Source organism: Podarcis melisellensis, assembly GCF_964234715.1.
Source record: "Podarcis melisellensis genome assembly, chromosome: 5".
NCBI classification, from domain to species: Eukaryota; Metazoa; Chordata; class Lepidosauria; order Squamata; family Lacertidae; genus Podarcis; species Podarcis melisellensis.
In genome coordinates this window covers 53,883,135-53,906,421 of record NC_138537.1, presented here as the reverse complement: position 1 = coordinate 53,906,421, position 23,287 = coordinate 53,883,135, and the positions used below count along the sequence as shown (strand labels likewise).

Sequence of the window (23,287 nt, the reverse complement as noted above, 5' to 3'; positions counted from 1 at the left end):
CAGCCAGGTTTGCAGTTGTTGACTAACTCTTTACAGGAGCAAGGATAAGCCTGACATACTTACCTGAGCACTTGAGGGCTGGGACGTGCTGAGACAGGGGCAGAGGCAGGCAGGAATCCACACTGGTGCTTGCCTCTAGGTATTTGGATAAACTGAGAAGGAAGAAACTTTCTTTCAAAGCAAGAGAAAAGCCTGACTGTGGACTTTACACCTGGCATGGGCTTTTGGCAACACTTGAGCAACTAGCTCAGAAAGAGGGAGAGGAAAGAAACCCTACACAAATTGTTTAGAGCTAGAGGCTGTGTGCTTTGCTCTTAGCGAATGTCACTGCTTATCAAAGGGTTTTAAAAAAAATATCCAGGTGCTGTTACTCATTGGATTTGTCATACTTGCATTGCGCCTTTTGGATCACACAGCCCCTCACTTAACTTACTTCCTTGCCACTACATGCCCATATGCTCACCATCTATTTGCTCTGTCCTTCGTAATGCTGTGCCAAAAATATATTATGCAATTTTGATAACCATTCTTCATGAATTAATGAGAAAAGGAATTTTATTATCAAAGTGGAGAAAATGATTTCATGTAATTCTCATGTGTGGGGTCAGGATATTCATTGCATTTGTTTTAATTTCATGGCAGCTGAAGTGTTTTGTAAGTGTCCTTTCTTTGATTCTGCAAACCATATCTTCTAAGATATGTATTCTGCAGCCTCCCCAGATGCCTGCACTTTATAAAAACCTCATGTCATCATTGGCTGGACTTTCCCATGGACACTATGCCTCTGTCAGCTATTCTTCTCTTTTTATTTTAAGTGAAGGTGTTTTTGAAGAAGTCAGTGCAGAAATCACAGAATCATAGAACTGTAGAGTTGGAAGGGACACAAGGGTCATCTAGTCCAGCCCCCTGCAGTGCAGGAATCTTTTGCCCAATGTGGGGCTAGAACCCACAGCCCTGATATTAAGAGTCTCATGCTCTTCCAACTGAACTATTAAGAAGGTAAAATGAAGAACTTATTGAATACATTAAATTATTGAGCACACCAGTCTCATGCACGCAGTAGCCAGTGCCCCCAGATTCCTGGACTTCAGTTAAACCCAGGTGCAAATTCTCCCTTGAGGTTTTTTCAGATCAGGAAGTATGAGCAGCCAGGGAGGCTGGGGAAGAACGTTTTTAAGGAAAACGGAGAACAGGTTTCAGAGTATAGAACTAGCCCTTTTCTATCATTTCCCCAGTTCTTACATATGCAACGCAGGGCACATGCACCCCCCCCACCTTTTGCTTCTCTCTCAAGTCCAAAGCTGATGAGAACGCCGGAGTAGAATTCTTGCACTTTAAAGAATATCATCATTTTAAAATTTTGTACCCTTTCTCCAGCGCTGGAAACCAAATTGAGACGTTTCTGGAGCAGGCAGCCTTCTAGCCCTGTGTTTTATTGAAAGGTCAATTGCTTTGCAATCAACATTACTAATTAGGACATATTGACATCTCATACTGCAGAGAAGCACTGTTGATCAGTGTAGCTGCATGGTTGGCATGCAAAAGCTCCCTGGTCAATCCCTGCCAGGTACAACTGGCAGAGATCTGTATCTGAAACTCTGGAGAGCTGCTGCCACCCTGTGCATGCAATACTGAGCTAGATGCACTTAGGCTCTGGCAGCTTTTGACTTAAGTCAGGTTCCTATGTTCTTATCCTGTAGCAATGAAACAACATTCAGCTGCATTCCCTCTCCCTACAAACAGTGTGTAGTTCATTACCATGCTTTCCTAGTGATGCTTTTAGTTGTATGTGCATTACAGTGGTAAGGACATGACATAAAAATGACTATGGCTTATACTCAGACAGCACTTCATTCCATTTCCCTGATGTTTCCTTACCTGATAATTTCTGCATGATACACACTCTTTTCACATGACATAAAAGCCCCTTTTGCAAACCAAGTGGAATCGACCAGAAGTTTAGTGCTCATTTCTGTGTTAAATGCTTCCAGGAAAAAAAAACTGTTTGCAACCCTATTAACTCAGAAAACTGCAGGAATTTTGTGCTGTACTTTCCCAACCCTTTTCATGGATGCCAAAATTTGGGAAGGCAATCTTTCTGCCATTTTCTTGTGTGAAAACAAGCATTCATGTGCATAAAGGATGGCAACATGTCCAATGACATCTGCAGTTGTGTCACAGCATGGCTGCTGGTGTAAATAAAATTTAGCATGACATAGCATGGTATATCAATAAAAAACCCCCATAGTTCTATAACACAATCGGTAATTCAGTGTAAAAGGAATGTTGGAAACAGGGACAGAATTACAGCCAGGAAAACGAATGCTATAATCCCAACATCTGAATGTACCCAATGAACCAACCATTTATGTATCGTATCCTGGATGGAATGGGACTGGGTCCATAATGATACCACAGTCCACCTACCCTTCCCTTTTACTCTGTATGAGATTTGGCATTTCAGTGTTATATTTCCAACCGCAATTACCAAGCTCATGCAGCAGTACCATTGCAAGGCTGTATTGTGATGAGGCTGACATAAATGATTTTCATATCCAAGCATTCCTAACTGCTATCGAGCTCCAAAAAAAATCTGATGATATATTGCCAAGAGATTCTAGAAGTGTCTCCCATTTGGCTGGTTCTATGTTTCAGCCGTGTGTGGGAGAAATTGCCTCTTGCATTTCACATTCCAGAGTAGTTCTGCTTTATTCTTTTCCAATCCAAAAATGTTTTTTTAATATATATAACAAAGTAAAAAAATAAAATAAAAAATCCTTCAGTCACACTATTTCATTGTTATGCTTTCCATATTTTCCCTCGCCCAATCAAAGCTGTTCTTGGTAGTTCAGATGTTCTAAAGCTTTGGCTTTTGCCTGTGCCGTAACAAGGATCATAGTGGTTAACCCCAAGATTAGCGGGGTAGACACGACAGCCTCTTCCTCTGGGGAAGCTCATGAAACGCACACTGTGGCAGCCTAACAATGGGTTTCTCTGCATGAAGAGCGGACTGATATTAAGACCATTAGCCAGCGATGACAACTGAACATTTTAAAACAAGAACATTCATGTTGCATACTGCAATTTCTGAGTGGCTGGTGGTGCATTGTATCACTTAAACCTTTGTAATGGATACATTTTCAAAGAGCATAGTTTGATTATCGTGTGGTAAAACTGGGTGCATAATTAGCAGAGAACACGAAGGATAAAAACATGGTTCTTCCTTACCCATTAAGAAAATTGGGTGAGGATGACTAAGTGAAGCTACTTTGTCTGACACCCCCCCCCCCCAAATAGCTTTACTAAATTTGAATTATGTTTGTTGAAAACTCTGCTCAGTTTCCCCTTTAAGGAAAAGAAACAGCAGCATCTGTTGCTTTGACATCCGTTGCTTTGACTTCCTACCAGCTGAGTGCACATGTTCAGTATTTGTGAAGCCTTCATTGCCAAGTGATGCCAGGTTTCCTATGGAGAATATGTGGGGAACCTTTGGTTCTTCAGATGTTGCTGAAGTACAACTCCCATTAGCCCAAAGAAGCATGGATGTTAGGGGTTGTTGTTCAGAAACATCTGGGGAACCAGAAGTTCCCCACACCTCCTAATGAGTCTGACCATCCATGAAGATATCTGGAGAATATAGTGGGCCTCAAGATTAGCAATGGCTATTGCTCATTCTGGGCATATTTTCTTTGTCTGCAGTTTCAAGAACTGTGGTATCTGGAGCTGCATGGATGTGTGCCTAATTGAACTCATGAGTTCTAAAAAATCAGTTTGGAGGGGTTCTGTAGTAGCAACTGTTGAGAACGGAAAATTAAAAACATTCTAGTAGGCATAAGGCTCATACATGGACCTCTGGATCACAGCCATAGTCAACATACCTGAGAGTTTTGCAAAGATACAGATTCCTGAACACTGCTAAGGATTAAATCAGTGATGAAAACATAGACAGAGGTACGAGTTGAACTTGGCAGCAAATTTCTTTAAAGATTAAACAATGCTGTCTTTTTTCAGACTGTCCTAGATAAGAATACTTTGATGTTGAGGAACCAGGCTTCAGATAGGCAAAGGAATAAAAATTGTAAATGTTTTATTGTGCACATGCACAACACTACATGTACTTCTGAACTCTGGCTCATTTGATTATTGTTGAATCTGCCAATGAATCTGCCAATGTTTCTTTATGATTCTAAAACTGGCTATTATCTAGTAATCTCATTCTGCTGCATTTCAACAATACATTGTTTCCCTAATAGTATTGTTTCACTGTTTCTTGTAAGTGCACATGACTGCTAATTTGTAAAGGAGTTTAAGCAGTGAGAATACCTTTTGTCTACTGATTATTCAGTCAAATATGCTACTAGTTGCAGTGAATAATCTAGGGTCTACAGTAACTGCCCGCACACTAACTCCAGCCGCTGAAAGTTTTATTGGAATTGTACCATTAGGTGTCCCTGTTCATAAAAAGAGCCAAAATGCAGAACAGTATGTGCTTCATTTCCATGTAGGATTTGAAGCACATCTAAATGTGGATTGTATTGCAGTTAATGGCCACAATCCTCTTGTCATTTGCACAAGGTTCATGGATATTGTTGGGGATTTTCCAGAGACTCAGCCAGAAAGGGGGAGGGGAGCAACCCTCTCCTATCAGAAATTCACACTGTGCACACTTGTACTTTGCCCCTATAAGAACATAGAAAAGCCCATATGCATGAAAATCCATCCACAGTCTTGTAGCCAACATATAGCTCATTTTATCCTTTCTCATGGCAGCTTGCAAGTGAAAGAGGTGTGGTATGAAGAGCTGTGAATCTTGCTCTAGAAATCATTTTGCTCTTGAGCTTCATCTCACATATAAAACAGCTATGTAGCAATGTTCCTCACAGTTACAGCAGTATCTTAAGTGAATGCTTAAACACATGAGCCAAGGGTTGGAACAAGGCTGACCCCAGATAACATTCATTCAGCACTTTCCACATTCTTTATCTGGCTTTGACCACAGCCAAAGATGCTGTACTTGATGTCTCAATAGATGAAATTATTGGATCATGAGAGTTCTTGTAGATGACGTGCTGAGTCACCTGATACTCTGGTATGTCAGCTGTCCATGGCTGCATCACAGAGATTTTATCTGAATTTTCTTAACTTTCCAAGAATTTTTCGTAACTTCCCTATAATCTTTGAACTCTAGTGATAGTGGAACTGTTTTACTTGCCTGTGTAACAAGGGCAGTGTTTTAAGGCATTGACTGTGTGGTTAATGTAGCATTTTTACAAACTCACTACATGACCTTAGGCAAACCACTGTTCTCTTGGTCTCATCCCTCTGTCTGCTTATTCAGTGAACATACTGACCTCCCATACAAGGATTTTAAAAGGATTACTAGAATAATGTATGCAGATTTTGAGAACTTGAATTGCACCATGTCTTATTAAACACATTTTAGAAGGTGAATTCTCTGCAATTTGCAACCAGATCAGTAACATTCACTGGCTTATTTTCCAGACACTGATATAGCTATTTTCTAGGCGAAATGATACCTACCACCCTTTGCTTACAGTTCCTCTGCCCCATGGAATTGTTGGCATGGATTGCATTACTAGGAGTAATTTCCCCCCATTGAATCCTGAACTGAACTCAGGGTAAGCGAACTCCATAGGATTTTGTTTAATATATATGAGTGCATATTTATTCTTTCAAAGATTATCAGTGACACTGTAGACAGAAGTGTCCAGGAACTTCCCCCCTTGTATGTAAAGGCCCCTTAAATAAAAATTACAGGGAAAGGTGTTGGCATGCTTTATACAACCCAACCATCTACATGTTCAAAATGGAAACTTTTGAAGTTTCAATTAGCAAAGATTTATTTCCCATGTGCCTATTTGACCTTTTTGTGCATGAGTAAATAAGAGAATACATATACTGAATACTGATGGATTTATAGCACTGGGAAAGCAAAGGCTCTGAAGTTGTGTGTGTGTTTTAAAATTTAACATTTATAGTTTGGAATGAAGAATTAATAAAGTTTTACTTTAACTGTTTTCAGATGTAGAACAAAATATAATTGGTCTCCAAAAGGCCAATATATTTATTTAGCATACTTTAGCAGTACTTTGTATTTTAGAGCTAGCCTTTGTCTTTAGCCTTTGTCTTTGTCTTTCATAAACACAGCTTTTATTCTTCTTCAGGAATGTGACATAGTCTCTTATCACCCCTGCTACTTGCCCATATACCAACAACTGCCTAAAACTGTAATGTTTAATGTTTTAAATTACCATATTTAGTCAGAATGCACAGGCACGATCTGGATACCTGACAAACGAACTGCAGCAGATTTTATATTTTAATACACTGCTTCACGCAGGCGTAGTGAAAAGGCTTTGGTAAAAAAACCCCACAGAGCTATCAAATTAAAAGAGAACAATATGGTAATATTTGCCCACTTTTCCTCTCACCCTTATTTTGTCGTAATTGTGCATACTTTGCATATAATGATTATTAAATGCACCACTTCCCCAGCTCCAGCCAGCATGGCCAGTGGTAAGGGATGATGGGAATTGTGGTCCAAAACATCTGGAAAACACGTAAGGCTGAGCTTAGTAAATAGCTGGAGCCGCTCCATCAGTGGTGAGACTGCAGAGTCACTTAAATGAAAGAGAGAACAAGGAAAGGGAACCTGATATAAATTTGGGTCATACTAGTGGTGTGGAATGCCAACTTCTCATGTAAGGCAGTCATTCCCCATGTATGTCTATCAGATATTTCATATTGCTTGGGAACAGGGTCATAGTTTAAAGCCACTAGACTTGCATTAGATAGACTTACAGCATATCTAAAAACATAAAACATCAAGTGCCGAAAGCTTCCCGATACAGGGCTTCCTTCAGATATCTTCTAAAAGTTGTGCAGTTCTTTATCTCCTTGACACCTGAAGGGAAGATGTTCCACAGGGAGGGCGCCACTACCAAAAAGGCCCTCTGTCTGGTTCCCTGCAATTTCACTTCTCGCAGTGAGGGAACCAGCAGAAGACCCTCAGAGGAGGACCTCAGTTTCTGGGCTGAGCGATGGGGTTGGGGACACTCCTTTAGGTATACTGGGCCATGGCTATTTAGGGCTTTAAAGGTCAGCACCAACACTTTGAATTGTGCTCAGAAATGTACTGGGAGTCAGTGAAGATACTTTAGAACCGGTGTTCTATGGTCCCGGTGGCCACTCCCAGTCACCAGTCTAGCTGCCACATTCTAGGTTAGTTGTAGTTTCTGAGTCACCTCAAAGGTAGCCCCACATAGAGTGCAGTGTGTGTGTGTGTGTGTAATATCACTGAAAATTCAGCAGTTTCTAAGGCAGAGCTTTCTAAACTGTGTGTCATGACATGTTAGTATTGTCAGCTGCAGTGTTTAGGTGTGTCGTGTGAATGCTCCATGTGCTCCTCCTGGGCTGGAATGGGGTTAGTTTAACATCCAGTTTTCTAGTAAAACTGAATTACTGTGCCGCGAAATAATGCAAAACTGAATTACGGTACTGTGTTGTGAAATGATGCATGTCTAAAAAGTGTGTAACTAACATGAAAAGTTTGGAAAGCTTTGTTCTAAGGCAGTTAGATAGATGCCTGGATCTCTTTAGGCCAGATTACATGTTTGCTTTGTTACCTTGAAACAGCATCCTTCACTGTACCACTGATGTTAGCAGCCAGCATACTCTGTATGATTAGGTAACCTATATATGACAGCTTTATGCAGAATGCCTTATTCTTTCAGTGACAGTTGCTGCACTCAATTGGATTGCAATGGGCAGCAATCAAGTTTAAGATTTAATGTTGCAGTCAATGAAAGTCATTTATTATTAGATGAAGTACCTGAAGAAGCCAATTGCTTTGATATGCAGCGCTTTACTAAAACGCCTCAAACTTTGGTAACATTTTCTACTCTTAATCATCTACAGCCAGTGCCTTACGTGAACACTTTTACACATCCCTTAAAATGTTAGAGCTAAAGATTCCAACCTCAGATCAGCTACATGAGGCAAGCTAGCACATGTAGCTAAAAGTTAAAAAGTTTCAAGTGAAATAAACAAAACACATAGTGTGTTAATGTTAGTGGTGATTCTCCCCCCACCCCCTGCCAATGGTATTGGGGACTCCCCACCCCCATTTAAGGGCAAGAAGTAAGGTCGTGAAGGAAATCAAATCCTGATGTGGATAAATGAAACATGAGGCCTACTGACTTTCTAAAAACATTTTAAATAATATTCTCTAAGGTTTCATTTTATACTGAAGGCGATTGTAATATGTTTTGGAAGATGGTGTAAGGTTTCCATTAAAGCGAGATCATACTTGTTTTTTCTTTTTCTTTTTGTACCCAAACATGGGTAGGGGAGATGGAGTTGGAGCTTATTTAGTAAAGGGTGGAAAGCTTTATAAGTTTTCTCCAGGACTATAAAAATATTAACTGCTACATTAAACCACAATTTGCATTTCACTTTTTTAAAAAAAGTATACCATTCCTACATCTGACAAGGCAACACACAGAGAGTGGCTTGTGCAAATATAAGAAGGTTGATGGAGTTGCGCTTTCTTGCATTTGTTCAGATCCTTCACTTCCAAAGAGGTCCATGAGTTCTCCCTGTTTTTCTTATGCATTTCTCCATGAGGGAATTGTTGGAGTCCCACTTTGGAACTGTTTGTTCAGCATAACCTTCTCTGACGTTTGTGGATGTGATCCCTCTCACACTGCCCTTACGTTGTTCATTTTTCCTGATGATTTGTATTTTCTGTCACTGGAAACCAATTTGTGAGGTCATTGTCCTAAAAGAAGAAGTAAAACATTTTAAGAATGAAATAAGAAATACCTATACATTAGGAATATGTATCAATACAAAAGGTGAAATTCCCTCACCCTTGTAGTCTCTTCACCGAGTCTTGGTTAGACTACTGCAGTGCATTGTATGTGGAGCTGCCATTGAAGATTGATCAGAAACTGCAGTTTGGTCCAAAATGCAGCTGCTAGAATATGAATTTAGACTGGGCATTGGAAACACAACTCACCAGTGCTAAAAGAAATGTACTGCCCCATGGTCCATTACTGAGTGCTGTTCAGAATTAGTACTTAAAGCTCCGCATTGCTTGGGACCTAAAGGCCCACTTTCCCCATACAGTATTAACCTGCCCACACATCTTCTGCAGGGCTTCCACTGGGTGCCATCTTAAGTAAGGTGAGAAGAGGGCCTTCTCAGTCATGATACCCTGTTTATGAAATTCTTTCCCAGAGAAGCTTTATAGGTGCTTAAATAGATGTCTTTTTGTCACCAGATGAAGGCCTTTTATGTCCCCAGACCTTAACTATAGCAGATCTTTTATGTTGGATGAATTCAAGTCATACACACCGTCCAACATACAGCCATGAAGTAATTTAAAAACAGCACTGCAAGAGCTACAAGTTAAATAAGGCTTCTGCTTTGTAGTATGTTGCCAGTGCTGCCTCAGTAAGTAAATTCCCCATAGGCATTTGCAGAGTGCCAAATATATGGCCTTTATTAAAGATCCTATTGTTTGGCAGTGTCATTATTTGCTGTTACACCCCAGTGTTGTGCTTTTCAGACATTTTTTTTTTTTTGGAAGCCAACATGTTAAAGGCTGCAGTCCTATACAAACGTACCAGAGCTTAATCCCATTGTACTCAGTGAGCCTTACTTCTGAGCAGACATGTATAGGATTGCACTGCATGGCAGACGATATGCTATTTGGAATTTGGATGGTTTTTAATGTTTCCTCAAATAACTCTAGTTTAGTTTTAATAATTAATGTATCTCTAAAAAGGTAAAGGACCCCTGACAGTTAAGTCCAGTCACGAACAACTCTGCGGTTGCGGCACTCATCTCGCTTTACTGGCCGAGGGAGCCGGCGTTTGTCCGTAGACAGTTTTTCTGGGTCATGTGGCCAGCATGACTAAGCTGCTTCTGGTGAACCAGAGCAGCGCACGGAAACGCCATTTACCTTCCTGCCGGAGCGGTATCTATTTATTTACTTGCACTTTGATGTGCTTTCGAACTGCTAGGTTGGCAGGAGCAGGGACCGAGCAACAGGAGCTCATCCCGTCGCGGGGATTCGAACCGCCGACCTTCTGATCGGCATTGGGTATGCTGACTGGAGCTGATGGAAGTTGTATTCCACTACATCAGGAAGGCAAAAAGTTCCCAACCCCAGTGGGTTCTTCAAAAGAAATGAAGAGTCCAAAAGAAATTGTGTGTAATTTGTTTACACTTACAAAAAATAAAGCACTTAATAAGTTTTTCATTTCAGGTGTCTAATTGTTTGATTTATTTTCCTGTTTATTATAATTTGCCCTGAGATGAGAGGCAAAATAATATCAGATAAATAAACAAACATGTAATGAAACAGAGCAAGAACAAAAAAAGATTCCATTTCTTGACATGTGAGATACACTTGAGTTCCAAATACCGTTAAGGAAAATCATTAGCTTCTAATCTCTTAATGGTGTTTTCTTCCCAATGGCATAAAATTACTGCTGAGTCTTAATACTTCAAGATTGCTGTGAAATAATTCAAGCTGATGAATAAGAACATACAGATTTTGCCAAGAAGCCAATTCAGTATTCTCCCTGATGACCATCTTGGAAAAAGACCATTGTGCATCATTTCACGATGATGGATGATGGAACTTAATAAGCTGACCCTTTTACGTTTGGTACTAAGTCTTTCAAAGGCCCAAACCACAGAATGATCTCATGAGTTCAGAGCTTTGGAAAGCCCTTTGGAAAGCCCATTATTAAAAGAAATAATAGAAGTTGTTTTTTAGAACAGTAGTTGCCAGTTGTGATCATGACGCAGAAGGCCACACAGTGAGCTCTGGGCATACAGTGTGGCTTCTGAAGCATGTCTTCTAGAAGCAGTTCCCTAAAGCTGAGAGTTTCAAGAGCTACTACCTACAAACCAGGATATGGATATGAGGTAGTAGTGGTTGCTGGTGAAAAAGCACTGGTACTCTGGTTCATGTGAGGTAATGGTCCTATGCACTGATGGTACCCTTTGGGACAGACCCAATAGGCCTAATTGTGGAAAATCTATAATGGTTCCTTGACTGAGGTTGTTACGTAACCAACATGTATATGAGATGATGCCATATATGTTCTTTGCAGTAATGTTATTATCAGTACATGATTATAGTTCACAATTAGTGAATGCCTTCTATAATAATATATATTAATTGATGCTCATTTTAGTCTTTTTTTTAAAAAATTACTTGTTTTTGGTAGTATTTTTGTTTGGTCTTTGCTTCTCTTTTCCCCTTCTATGTTTTTATTTTTGCCTAATTACCAGTTACAATATACCTCAGTAAACCCTCACCCAAAGGATTTGGCAATAGAGTGGTACCTCGGGTTAAGAACATAATTCATTCTGGAGGTCCGTTCTTAACCTGAAGCACCACTTTAGCTAATGGGGCCTCCTGCTGCCGCAGCACCGCCGCAGCACAATTTCTGTTCTCATCCTGAAGCAAAGTTCTTAACCCGAGGTAATATTTCTGGGTTAGCGAAGTCTAACCTGAAGCATATGTAACCTGAAGCGTATGTAACCTGAGGTACCACTGTAGATTTGACTTCAGATTAGGACACACTTAATTCTTTTTTATTAAGTTGGTGAATCATAATATTGTTTTCTAGTTTGACATTCATTAAAATCAATTACCGTACAACTGAAGACGATGATAGATAGATAGAGGATAGATAGATCGATGATAGATTTCCCTCACCCCATATAGTAGGGAACAACCCCAGAGAGTGGTGCTCTCATATTTGATACCACATAAATAGAAGTTTCTGTGATTTAAAAAAAGTATCCTTAGTTAATTGTGCCCTATTTTCCCTTCCCCCACTTCATACAGTCTTCTGCTCTGTGCCATCTTTTTTCTTTTTCTTCTAAAAGGCTAGTCTTTAGACAGCACTCCAACTGGAGTATTCAAGCACCTCCTTTGAAGTGCAGTTTTTGTTCTACGTTTTGGTTACAGCGTTATTTCAGTGAAGTCAGCCAACAGGCTTACAGGGCTTTTTGGCTCATGTTCACTAACAGTTTTCTTGGCAGTGCTGCTTAATTCTGCTTCTTTATACGTTTCTCTCTCTCTCTTCTCCCCCCGCCCCATCTTTGCTTCCTGACAGAGCGATCGCCTCACAGGCCTATCCTACAAGCTGGCCTACCAGCAAATACTTCCGCAGTTGTTGGGGGTGATGCAGAGTTTGTCTGCAAAGTCTACAGTGATGCTCAGCCTCATATCCAGTGGATAAAACACACAGAAAAGAATGGAAGTAAATATGGGCCAGATGGATTGCCGTACCTGAAAGTTTTAAAGGTGAGTTGCCCCCCCCATATTTCTTTTGAACAATAAGCAATTCTTTTTAGAATGTTATAAAGCTTTTTGAACAAGGTCAAGGGATAGATTTTTATAATTTATCCTTGCCAGAACACATAAATACAGTGGAATACTGAGTTGTTGGTATAAACAAAAGCAAAAATTCATTCCGCATTTCACCTTCCTTAAAGTCTTTTATCCATCAGCATGATTGTTTGCTTATTTTTCAGACATCATGGTTGTTTATTAAAAGACTTGCAGTGCCGTTATCTTGGCATCACTTGAGATTTGTGCATTGGCAAAGAGTATCCAAAATAAATCAAAGGAAATATATTAAGAGGTTTGGACAACATTATAGGCCCTTCTGTAATGACCATATTTGTTGCCAAAGGATGTTGTCAGTGCTCATTTTCCTTATGATAAAGATACTGAGTGTGTCCCCCTTCCCCAAGTGTGAACTATTGACTGGGCAATCATTTTAGGGGTAGCAGCCATTTTGAAAATATGTCATTTTTGCCTGGCTTTGCTCCTAAGGAACAGCTAATTTTTATAGTAGTGATTTCCCATGAAGCTTAGCAGTAGAGCCAGAAATTTATGATTCTGCACAGCGAAGAAACAAAAAAGGTAGTTTATCTGGGCAGAAGCTTTCCTGCCCCAATTTTGTAAGAAATCTTTCTTGCTGCTGCTGCTGTTGTTTTAAAGTGCAATATTTCAATGCTAGCATTTGTAGTAACTGGAAGACTCCTTCAAGTGTTTTGGTGGCGGGACCATGGTGGTGTCTACATTTGGGGCAGTAGTTACATTGTTCTCCTGTGTTATTGGTCTGTTCTAGCATTCGGGGATAAATAGTTCCAATGCTGAAGTGCTGAAACTGTACAATGTGACAGAGGCGGATGCTGGAGAATATATTTGTAAGGTCTCCAATTATATAGGGGAGGCCAACCAGTCTGCCTGGCTTACGGTTCTGCTAAAAAAAGGTAACGACGTCTGTTAAAGAAAGCTGGATGTAGAAGCTGGAAAAAATTGGTGCTTTGGGACTCTGCAGGCAGCTTGTAGGATAACTCCATGACCTTGGTGTATTTATAATCCTCTCTTGGAGATGCAACTGGTATTACTCCAGTAGCCATGGAAAAATTCCCACAAATACTGTTTTAGTTACCTCTTCTGAAACCTTTTGTCTTTTCTGTTTTTTCTTTGATGTATCATTTGTCTTCGTATATATTTTTCCCCACAGAATCTGACCACTCTGAGTCTTCCTTACTTTTGCACTGTTGCCTTCTATTTCTTTGTATTATATATTGATCACTGTTCTGGAAATCATAGCTACTCATTGAGGTTGGATCAAGTGATGAGGTGTTGCACATACCAGATTACCTTCAATGCCACCTGTCTCAGTCTGGTAGAAGACTGAACATGAATTCATGGAGACCTATCCACTTGACGAGCCAGCATTTTATATCATTGTTTCCATCTTTACACAAGTGCTGTATAGCCATGTCATGGGTCTCATTTGGATCTTTTTAATAGTGTGGTATGCACTTTAGCTTTGGCAAAAAGCTTCATGCTCTTTTAAAAATGCAAATATGTTAAATCTTAATATTTGAATAGAACTAATTCTCTTCCATAGTCATTCGGCATACATATAGAGGTCTTGATTCCTTTTGTTGCAGCAATAGTTACCATCTTGTTAATCAGAGATTGTTGAATTTCACATTCCGGTATTTGTAAATCCTATTGTACGCCTTATCAGTACACCTATTTCTCACCACATTGGGTGGCCCAATTTTTTTTTTCTAGATAAGGTGAACTGTTCAGACCAACTTGTTTCCAGACTTTGGGTCATCATAATAGACCCAAATGTAAGCAAGTAAGCACATCTAGAAAATCCATTTTCCATACATTTTATTTCTATGATCACTTGAAACAGTAGTGGCCTGTTTACTTCTAGCACCAACTGTTTGTCTGGGCATTCCTACCTGTGACAAACCTGCGTTTGGGTTCATGATGGATTCCTAAACTGCTCGATTATATTTAAATCTTAGGTTTGACTTAAGTTATTATTTGAGGCGGTGATAGCCTGAGTTCTCCCTCAGCCCTTGGTTACAAGGAACTCTTGGGGCTATATTTAATACAGGTTGTAATGAAAACACCTCTTTTTGAAGTCTTTTTATCTCTTTATTTTCAGTCCTTCCCTGTATGTCTCTGAAATGTATGTCTTCATTAATCTGAAGGACATTTTAAGTGACATTACAGAATATCCTGTCCCCTCTTCTTCTGTCTGTTTCATCTTTCTTTGTGTTTATGTCATTTTCTCCTCCAAACGTTTTGTGGACAATTTTTTCCATGTTCTTTGATTGCATGCCTTCTTAGGTGGTGAGAGTAGGTTTGGTGAAGGGTGTTGATGATTCATTCCTCTCTGAGGTGAGCTGGGATCTGTTGGTAATTGCCTTTTGGTTGAGGGCTTTGTGGATGGGATCTCCCCCCACGGCTGTGCACCGGACGTTTCTTCTGAAGTGCCAAGCTCCCCGTGGCTCCACTTCCCATCCACAAGAATTCCTAAAATGTCTAGCTTTTCTCTTGCTTCCCTTTTTTTTCTAGGCTGCCGGTGTTAACACCACGGACAAAGAGATTGAGGTTCTCTATTTACGGAATGTAACTTTTGAGGATGCGGGGGAGTATACATGCTTGGCGGGTAATTCTATTGGGATATCCTTTCACTCTGCATGGTTGACAGTTCTGCCAGGTATATTACTGCTATCTTTCAGTGGTTCCCCTACCCTTCCCCCTGCTTCATTGTTGATTGCTGCAAAATTAGCACAGCTTCTGTCTCAGAAGTGGACTTTTGGTTCCCTTTCAAATGTTCTTCACCGCAGCAAAAGGCTGCACTTCAACTGAAAAAGATGAATTGTAATTTTTTCAGACTTCATTTAAACATCCCCTCCCCCCCCCCAATTACCTTAATGTTCATTATAAATTTGGAAAAAAGAGGCTTTCTTTGACACTTGATTATATAACCAAAAGTCAACAATCATAAACTTCTCCCTGAGAGAAACTCAAAAATCCTCTCCTGGGAAGTTTTTAAAGGGAAATTTCAAAGTCGCATTTTATGAAATACCACAACCCAGTCAAATTGCCTGGGTTTACACGTGTATATATGAGAATTGGCTGTGCTGAAATGTGATTACAGAAGCGGTGTTTTTACAAATCTTTGGAATCAACTTGGTGTATCTTTAAATGTTGCATGTTCTAAGCAAATGACAAGCTAATTTGCTTTTCTGCAAAGCATGTATTGCCATGCTTGGATTGATGTTGTTTCTGTTTTTAGCAGAAACACACATTAATGCGCTTCATTGCCTGAAATTGGTTGTCTGTCGGAAAATATAGTTTTAGATGTCTGCACTAATTAAACTTTCTTGCTTTATAACTGTTCAATGCAGAGCAACTGCCGAATTACTTGCACAGTTAATAATTCGCTGGTCAAGATATATATTAAGTATTAATGTTTTTAAAATATAGGTTTGGTAACTGCATGTGTTCATTAAGTACTGTGCTGCTATATGAGTTGTTCTCAAGGTTTCTATGTTATTTCTTCTCTCTTTATGTAAGAGATAGCTTACATTACTACCATCTTTAACTATTAACCTTTGTGGCTTCCGAGGTGCATTCACCACTAAACAGCTAGTCAGTGCTTAAAGTTGCAGTTGCTTCTGCTTGCAGTGTTCTTTCCATATTTGCAAGCGCTTAAGCACCACTTCTTAATCAGTTTGAGTGAATGCTTATATTAATACAAAATGAGACAGATGAACATGTTGCAATGTGCATTGCTTGCATAATGACCGGGTATTGCTGCAGAATGCTGATGGTGATGATTCAGAGTAATGAAGTAAAAGTATTAGGAACAGATAATAATAATAATAATAATAATAATAATAATAATAATAATAATAATAATAAACAAATATCTTGACAAGTGCTTTGTCACAATTCTTATTTGCTGTCAAACCCCACCTAATAAACTAAAGTGTTATCGTTGCAATGTAAAAAATGGGAATACTTTCTTAATTAGTTAAATCATGACTGAAAAATAAATTCTGTGCAATTACTTAATGAAGAGAATAACTGTAAAACTAGCATTGCCATTTGATGCCATTCACAGACTAGGGGCTGTTAAGATCTGAGTGTGATCTTCTATCTGTAGACTTACCTATATATGTGAATATATACCAATATATGTAAATTTTTTTTTTATTATTTTTTTTAAAAATCCATTCTCTTTTTGGTTCTGGAACTTAGTGATCTACCAATGTCAGAGTAGAATCTCATACTGTCCTCCTGCTATGTGACAGCCCAGTTTGAAGAATTCTTGAAGACTTTTGAAGAAAGCTGGATGAGTTACCGTATTTTTCGCACGATTGGACGCACCGGACCATAGGACGCACCTAGTTTTCAGGGGGGGAAATCAAGGAAAAAATATGATTTCCCCCCCCCCCCCCCAGCTCTGGGAGCAGTGGACAGGTTGCACGCAGCCTGTGCGCTACTCCAAGACCTTCTCCCTGCTTTTGCGGGAGGTGGCGGAATTCCCCCACCTCCCGCAAAAGCCCACAGGAGCCCCGCTTGACTCCTGCGGGCTTTTCGACCAGGAGGGAGAAGGGACTGAAACGGCCAGTCAGTCCCTTCTCCCTCCTTGGGCAAAAGCCGCAAAGAGCTGCACGCTCTTTAAAGGCTGCGCGGATCTTGCAGGCTTTTCTGCGAGGTGGGGGAATTCCCCCACCTCCTGGAAAAGCCAGCAAAGCCGTGCAGCTCCTTTAAAGAGCGCACGGCTTTTACCTGCTTTTGCGGGAGGTGGGGGAATTCCCCCATCTCCCGCAAAAGCCCGCAGGAGGGAGAAGGGACTGACTCGGCCAGTCAGTCCCTTCTCCGTCCTTGGGGAAAAGCCCCCAAGAGCCATGCGCTCTTTAAAGGGTGCGCGGCTCCTGCGGGCTTTTCTAGGAGGTGGGGGAATTCCCCCACCTCCTGGAAAAGCCAGCAAAGCCGTGCAGCACCTTTAAAGAGCGCACGGCTTTTGCCTGCTTTTGCGGGAGGTGGGGGAATTCCCCCATCTCCTGCAAAAGCCCGAAGGAGGGAGAAGGGACTGACTCGGCCAGTCAGTCCCTTCTCCCTCCTTGGGGAAAAGCCCCCAAGAGCTGCACACTCTTTAAAGGCTGCGCAGCTCTTGCAGGCTTTTCTGCGAGGTGGGGGAATTCCCCCACCTCCTGGAAAAGCCAGCAAAGCCGTGCAGCTCCTTTAAAGAGCGCACGGCTTTTGCCTGCTTTTGCGGGAGGTGGGGGAATTCCCCCATCTCCCGCAAAAGCCCGCAGGAGGGAGAAGGGACTGACTCGGCCAGTCAGTCCCTTCTCCGTCCTTGGGGAAAAGCCCCCAAGAGCCGTGCGCTCTTTAAAGGGTGCGCGGCTCCTGCGGGCTTTTCTAGGAGGTGGGGGAATTCCCCCACCTCCTGGAAAAGCCAGCAAAGCCGTGCAGCTCCTTTAAAGAGCGCACGGCTTTTACCTGCTTTTGCGGGAGGTGGGGGAATTCCCCCATCTCCCGCAAAAGCCCGCAGGAGGGAGAAGGGACTGACTCGGCCAGTCAGTCCCTTCTCCGTCCTTGGGGAAAAGCCCCCAAGAGCCGTGCGCTCTTTAAAGGGTGCGCGGCTCCTGCGGGCTTTTCTAGGAGGTGGGGGAATTCCCCCACCTCCTAGAAAAGCCTGCAGAAGCCACGGAGCCTCTTTAAAGAGCGCACGGCTTTTGCCTGCTTTTGCGGGAGGTGGGGGAATTCCCCCATCTCCCGCAAAAGCCCGCAGGAGGGTTGGAGAGTAGCGGGAAGGCGTCGCGCGCCTTCCTGCTGCCCCCATCCTCTGGGGCTGGCGATAGGGGAAGCGCTGCTTTCCCCCCCGCCAGCCTCAAAGCCGGGTTGGAGAGTAGCGGGAAGGCGTCGCGCGCCTTCCTGCTGCCCCCCACCCTCTGGGGCTGGCGATGGGGGAAGCGCTGCTTTCCCCCCCGCCAGCCTCAAAGCCGGGTTGGAGAGTAGCGGGAAGGCGTCGCGCGCCTTCCTGCTGCCCCCCATCCTCTGGGGCTGGCGATGGGGGAAGCACTGCTTTTCCCCCCGCCAGCCTCAAAGCCGGGTTGGAGAGTAGCGGGAAGGCGTCGCGCGCCTTCCTGCTGCCCCCCCATCCTCTGGGGCTGGCGATGGGGGAAGCACTGCTTTTCCCCCCGCCAGCCTCAAAGCCGGGTTGGAGAGTAGCGGGAAGGCGTCGCGCGCCTTCCTGCTGCCCCCCATCCTCTGGGGCTGGCGATGGGGGAAGCGCTGCTTTCCCCCCTGCCAGCCTCAAAGCCGGGTTGGAGAGTAGCGGGAAGGCGTCGCGCGCCTTCCTGCTGCCCCCCATCCTCTGGGGCTGGCGATGGGGGAAGCGCTGCTTTCCCCCTCGCCAGCCTCAAAGCCGGGTTGGAGAGTAGCGGGAAGGCGTCGCGCGCCTTCCTGCTGCCCCCCATCCTCTGGGGCTGGTGATGGGGGAAGCGCTGCTTTCCCCCCCGCCAGCCTCAAAGCCGGGTTGGAGAGTAGCGGGAAGGCGTCGCGCGCCTTCCTGCTGCCCCCCATCCTCTGGGGCTGGCGATGGGGGAAGCGCTGCTTTCCCCACCGCCAGCCTCAAAGAGCAGACTCTCCTGGCTTCAGCGGAAGCAACGGGAAGCCTCTGTAGCGCAGGCTTCGGAGGCTTTGCCTTGCTATCGCTGAAGCCAGGGAGCCTGCATTCGCTCCATAGGACGCACACACATTTCCCCTTCATTTTTGGAGGGGAAAAAGTGCGTCCTATAGAGCGAAAAATACGGTACTTTTTGAAGGGGGCAGGGAATATGCTGATACCTAAATTCAGTACTTGAGAACTGGCGTGGACCTAGTTAAGAGAAAGTGGTCATGGAGATCCACAGCAGTCTGCTGTTTTCAGAATATCCAAAGATTAGTTAGCCACTCAATTCCTATGGACTTTTATAGCCCAAATCCTGTGCCTATTAACTCAGAAGTAAATCCCACTATGTTAAATGGGCTTACTCCCAAGTAAGTGTTCATAGAGATGTGCTGTTGACACAAATTCGCTGTCCAATACATTTCAACACTTTTTGTGAATCCTGATTTTCAGTAGAAGTATTTGGATACCTAAACCAGGCCAGTTCATGCCTGAGCTTTGTTATGCTTCGGCGTCCCATAAGCCTTGCTTTTCAGCTAGCTAATTCAGTGCTTGTTTGCCTTTCATTGTGTGCTCAGGTGGCCCACAGAGTTAAACACAATGCTCTTGAAAAATTATTTTACTAAACCTGTCATTTGCTTCAGGCCAGAGATTGGGAGATTGGGATAAATATTGATTCATCTGGAGTGAATTATGTGCCCACTTCCCTGTCTCAAGCAGCTTGGCTAAAAAGAAAAATAGAATGAGAAGAAAAGGTGATCACAGGCATAATTTAAGCATGTAGCCTTTCCTTGTGAAGTTAAATAAGATCAGCTATTCATACCAAAGTGATTTTGTCCAGAAGTACCTCACTAAGCTCGCTTAGCGGGGTAGCAGCCAGCTTAAGCCGACACTTTGAAAAATGGCTGCGTGGAGACTCTCAGTGTAGCTGTTTCCATGCTGTGGAAATCAGGAGTGTTCTTTTATCTCGCGTAGTTCGTTGCAAACCAGACCACTTGGTTTGATGTGTGCTGCCGATTTGTTTTCGCTACCTTGTAATTCTTCCTCATGACTCTTCCTCCTTCGTACTTGCACTCTAGGACCTGTAGAAGACAAACCGTTTCCAACATCGCCAGACTACCTGGAGATAGCCATTTACTGTGTAGGGGTCTTCCTGATTGTCTGCATGGTGGTGACAGTCATTCTGTGCCACATGAGATCTTCCACCAAGAAGCCGGACTTCAGTAGCCAGCCGGCCGTGCACAAGCTGACTAAGCGCATTCCGCTGCGCAGACAGGTAACAGAAAGTAGATAAAGAGTTTAAAAAACCTATTATCCTATAAACAAAACAAGCCAGCAGATCATTTTTCATGAAGCACATGGGACTGAAGTGGCACTTGATTGCTAAGAAGAGGGGCTGTAGCACTCCATTTTGCTTTGAATCCATAACTCCCCGTCTCAAGCTTGGTGTCTCAAAGAATCCTGTAGTGGTTGAGTGGAGACACAAGGGCTGCTTAAGCTCAGAGGCACCCTGCTCTTCCACCAGGTCTGAAGCTAGGGAGCACAGCTGTTACTGGATCAAGGTGATTTCACTTGTGTGGTTCCAGAACCTGACTTGTGTTTCTGAATCTTGTACTGGGTTCTGACATCAATAAACCCCTAGGCTAAATAAAGCAGGGCTGCTGAAAATTATTTAATCTCAGAGCAGGAACTTTGATGCTGTAAAGTTGAGGAAGCATGATTACATTTCCAGTGGAAAATGAAAAAAAGCTTTTTGAGGATGTGGTAAATGTGAACACTTTTAAGTAACACAAGAGGTAAAATAGTATATGTTCAGGTGTGTCTTCCATTTGAGCTACTTATCAGATTAGCTGGTGCCACAGACAGTGGAATAAAGGGGGAGTCACATGTTTTGCTAAAGCATCTAAACACAGGAATGCATAACTGGGAGGGAGTTGTGCTTCCCCCCACTCCTCAATGTTTTCTCCCTTCCTTCCCTTCAAGTATTCTTGTGCAGCGACATTTCACATGATATATTTTTATAATATATGTTTGTTTCTAGAGAGGAATCATATTTTTAAAAATAATGAGCAGGTCACAAGTGTTGTTATCCAGCAAGGTTGTAAATTTGGACATGGATATATATCACTTCAACTGAGCTGAACATTTGGTTGTAAAATATATTCTATTGTTTCCTTTGTGAGAAGGCAGCTTTCCTGAAAGTATGTATATTCAACGCAAATAGGACTTTCAGGAGTTGAATGCTTTGTTTATATTCAGTTAGTGGATATAGTGATTTTTGAACATGTTGAAGTTGGGGGGGGCAGGGGGAGCTCAAAATATTTCAGGAATTTTTTCGTGCAATGATTTAGGCCTGCTGTGTTAAGAAAAGACAAACTGAATTTTTTTTGGAAAAATTGTATTTTAAAAAAATTCAGGTTATTTCCCATCAATAAGGGTACCTGTTATTTCCTGTGTTTAATCAGATTTCAGTGGAATTGGATTGTGTACAATGATATGTTTTTGCTGAGTATAATTAACGAGTGCACATTTGGAACTTTATTGAATCATGTGTCCTCTCCAGGTGTCCTATTTCATGTCCTATTTCAATCTCACCTATATTAATGCTTGCCCGTCAAATGGGTTTTGTTGTTTCAGCTTCTGCAAGTGGGAGGTATGTAGAAAAAGACCAACTTAACTGCAAGTGTCATGAATTTGACCAATTTAAGTCTTATTTGGATTCTCTGCTCAGCCTCTTCCCCTTTCTCTAAGGCTTCAGGGACTGCACCACAGGATATAGAATGCCTGCTCCAATATTTTCTGGGAGCTATTGGAAAACTCAGGGTTTGGGTTTTCTCATTCTGAAGATCTAACTTACTGCTATGTGTGAGCCAAAGAGAATTTACTATCAGACTGACTGGTCTTTTTCTACAGGTCTTTTTCAACTGTGCAGCTGTTCCATACTTGCAGCACACTGCTGCCTAGGTAGAGTGGTTTGAACAGGGAAACAAAAACTGATGGCTATGCCAAGTAGGAGTAGGCTAGACTGAATGGACCTGTTTCCTTCTATGACTGATTCCTCAACCCAGCTGAGAAAAAGAGATATGTATTGGTTATAGTTTAAAGGTAAAGGTAAAGGGACCCCTGACCATTAGGTCCAGTCGTGGCCGACTCTGGGGTTGCGGTGCTCATCTTGCTTTATTGGCCGAGGGAGCCGGCGTACAGCTTCTGGGTCATGTGGCCAGCATAAACCAGAGCAGTGCACGGAAACGCCGTTTACCTTCCCGCCAGAGCGGTACCTATTTATCTACTTGCACTTTGACTTGCTTTCGAACTGCTAGGTTGACAGGAGCAGGGACTGAGCAACGAGAGCTCATCCCGTCACGGGGATTTGAACCACCGACCTTCTGATCAGCAAGTCCTAGGCTCTGTGATTTAACTCACAGTGCCACCCGCATCCCTGGTTATAGTTTAGATACACGTAAATGCTAAGGCTTGCATGCCGTTGTAGTTTTGCACTAGTGGAAATTTCTGATTATGCAAGGTGACATTCCTGTTTTGTGCTGATCTCTCCTACTTATTACAGCTCTCTGTGCCATATGCCATGCTGTGGTTACTGTTAACTATAGTTTATTGAAGCAAGCAAGGATTGTTTACCAGCAAAATTGGCTTGTTTCAATAAACTACAGTTAGCACTAATCACAGTTCTCAACTGGAAGTAAACAACAAACTATGGTTAGCTGAAAATGGAAGCAGGTATTTCTGTATTCCTTGTGGCCAGAGAGGAGCAGAAAAGGGAGTGCAAGAGCCTAAGGTTCATGTACTTTATATGTGAACCAGGCCAATGTGTATCTGCCCCTGGAAAGTTGTCCAATTAATTTGTGCCCACAAGGTGTCACTTGAAATCCCATGGCATAGGACAATTATTCTCTGACTTAATTCTGCTTAAATTAAGAGTCTTAGAATTTAGACTGAAAGGCTTCCCAGTTGCCTCTATGTAGCTGGCAGTGTGGCCAAAGTCTTCCAGGGAGCCGACTTAATCCACTTGTAGAATTAAAATGCTTTAAGCAATTGTACGAGAGACACTTATTTCATCTACTCTTATGGAGTACTAAACTTTGTATGTGGCTGTCATGTACACGTGCATGCATTTGCACAAACAACGTATGCCAGGAAAATTTGAATGTTGTATTCTCTACTAAAGAGAGCTTTCGGTCTAAGCCCACTTAGAATAGGCT

At 42.3% G+C, this 23,287-nt stretch overlaps 1 protein-coding gene across 3 annotated transcripts in view; it reads left to right on the top strand.

Moving 5' to 3' along the window:
• The window catches only part of FGFR2 (fibroblast growth factor receptor 2), a 105,340-nt gene that overhangs the window by 53,050 nt on the left and 29,003 nt on the right, over positions 1-23,287 (top strand). For 2 of the 3 annotated variants that reach the window (XM_081912672.1, XM_081912671.1), the window contains 3 exons: positions 12,165-12,355; positions 14,954-15,098; positions 20,150-20,346. In XM_081912672.1, coding sequence (XP_081768798.1) covers positions 12,165-12,355; positions 14,954-15,098; positions 20,150-20,346 — 533 coding nt within the window. Of the gene's footprint in view, positions 1-12,164; positions 12,356-13,187; positions 13,333-14,953; positions 15,099-20,149; positions 20,347-23,287 lie in introns of all 3 variants that reach the window. The other variant, XM_081912670.1, reaches the window with a different exon arrangement.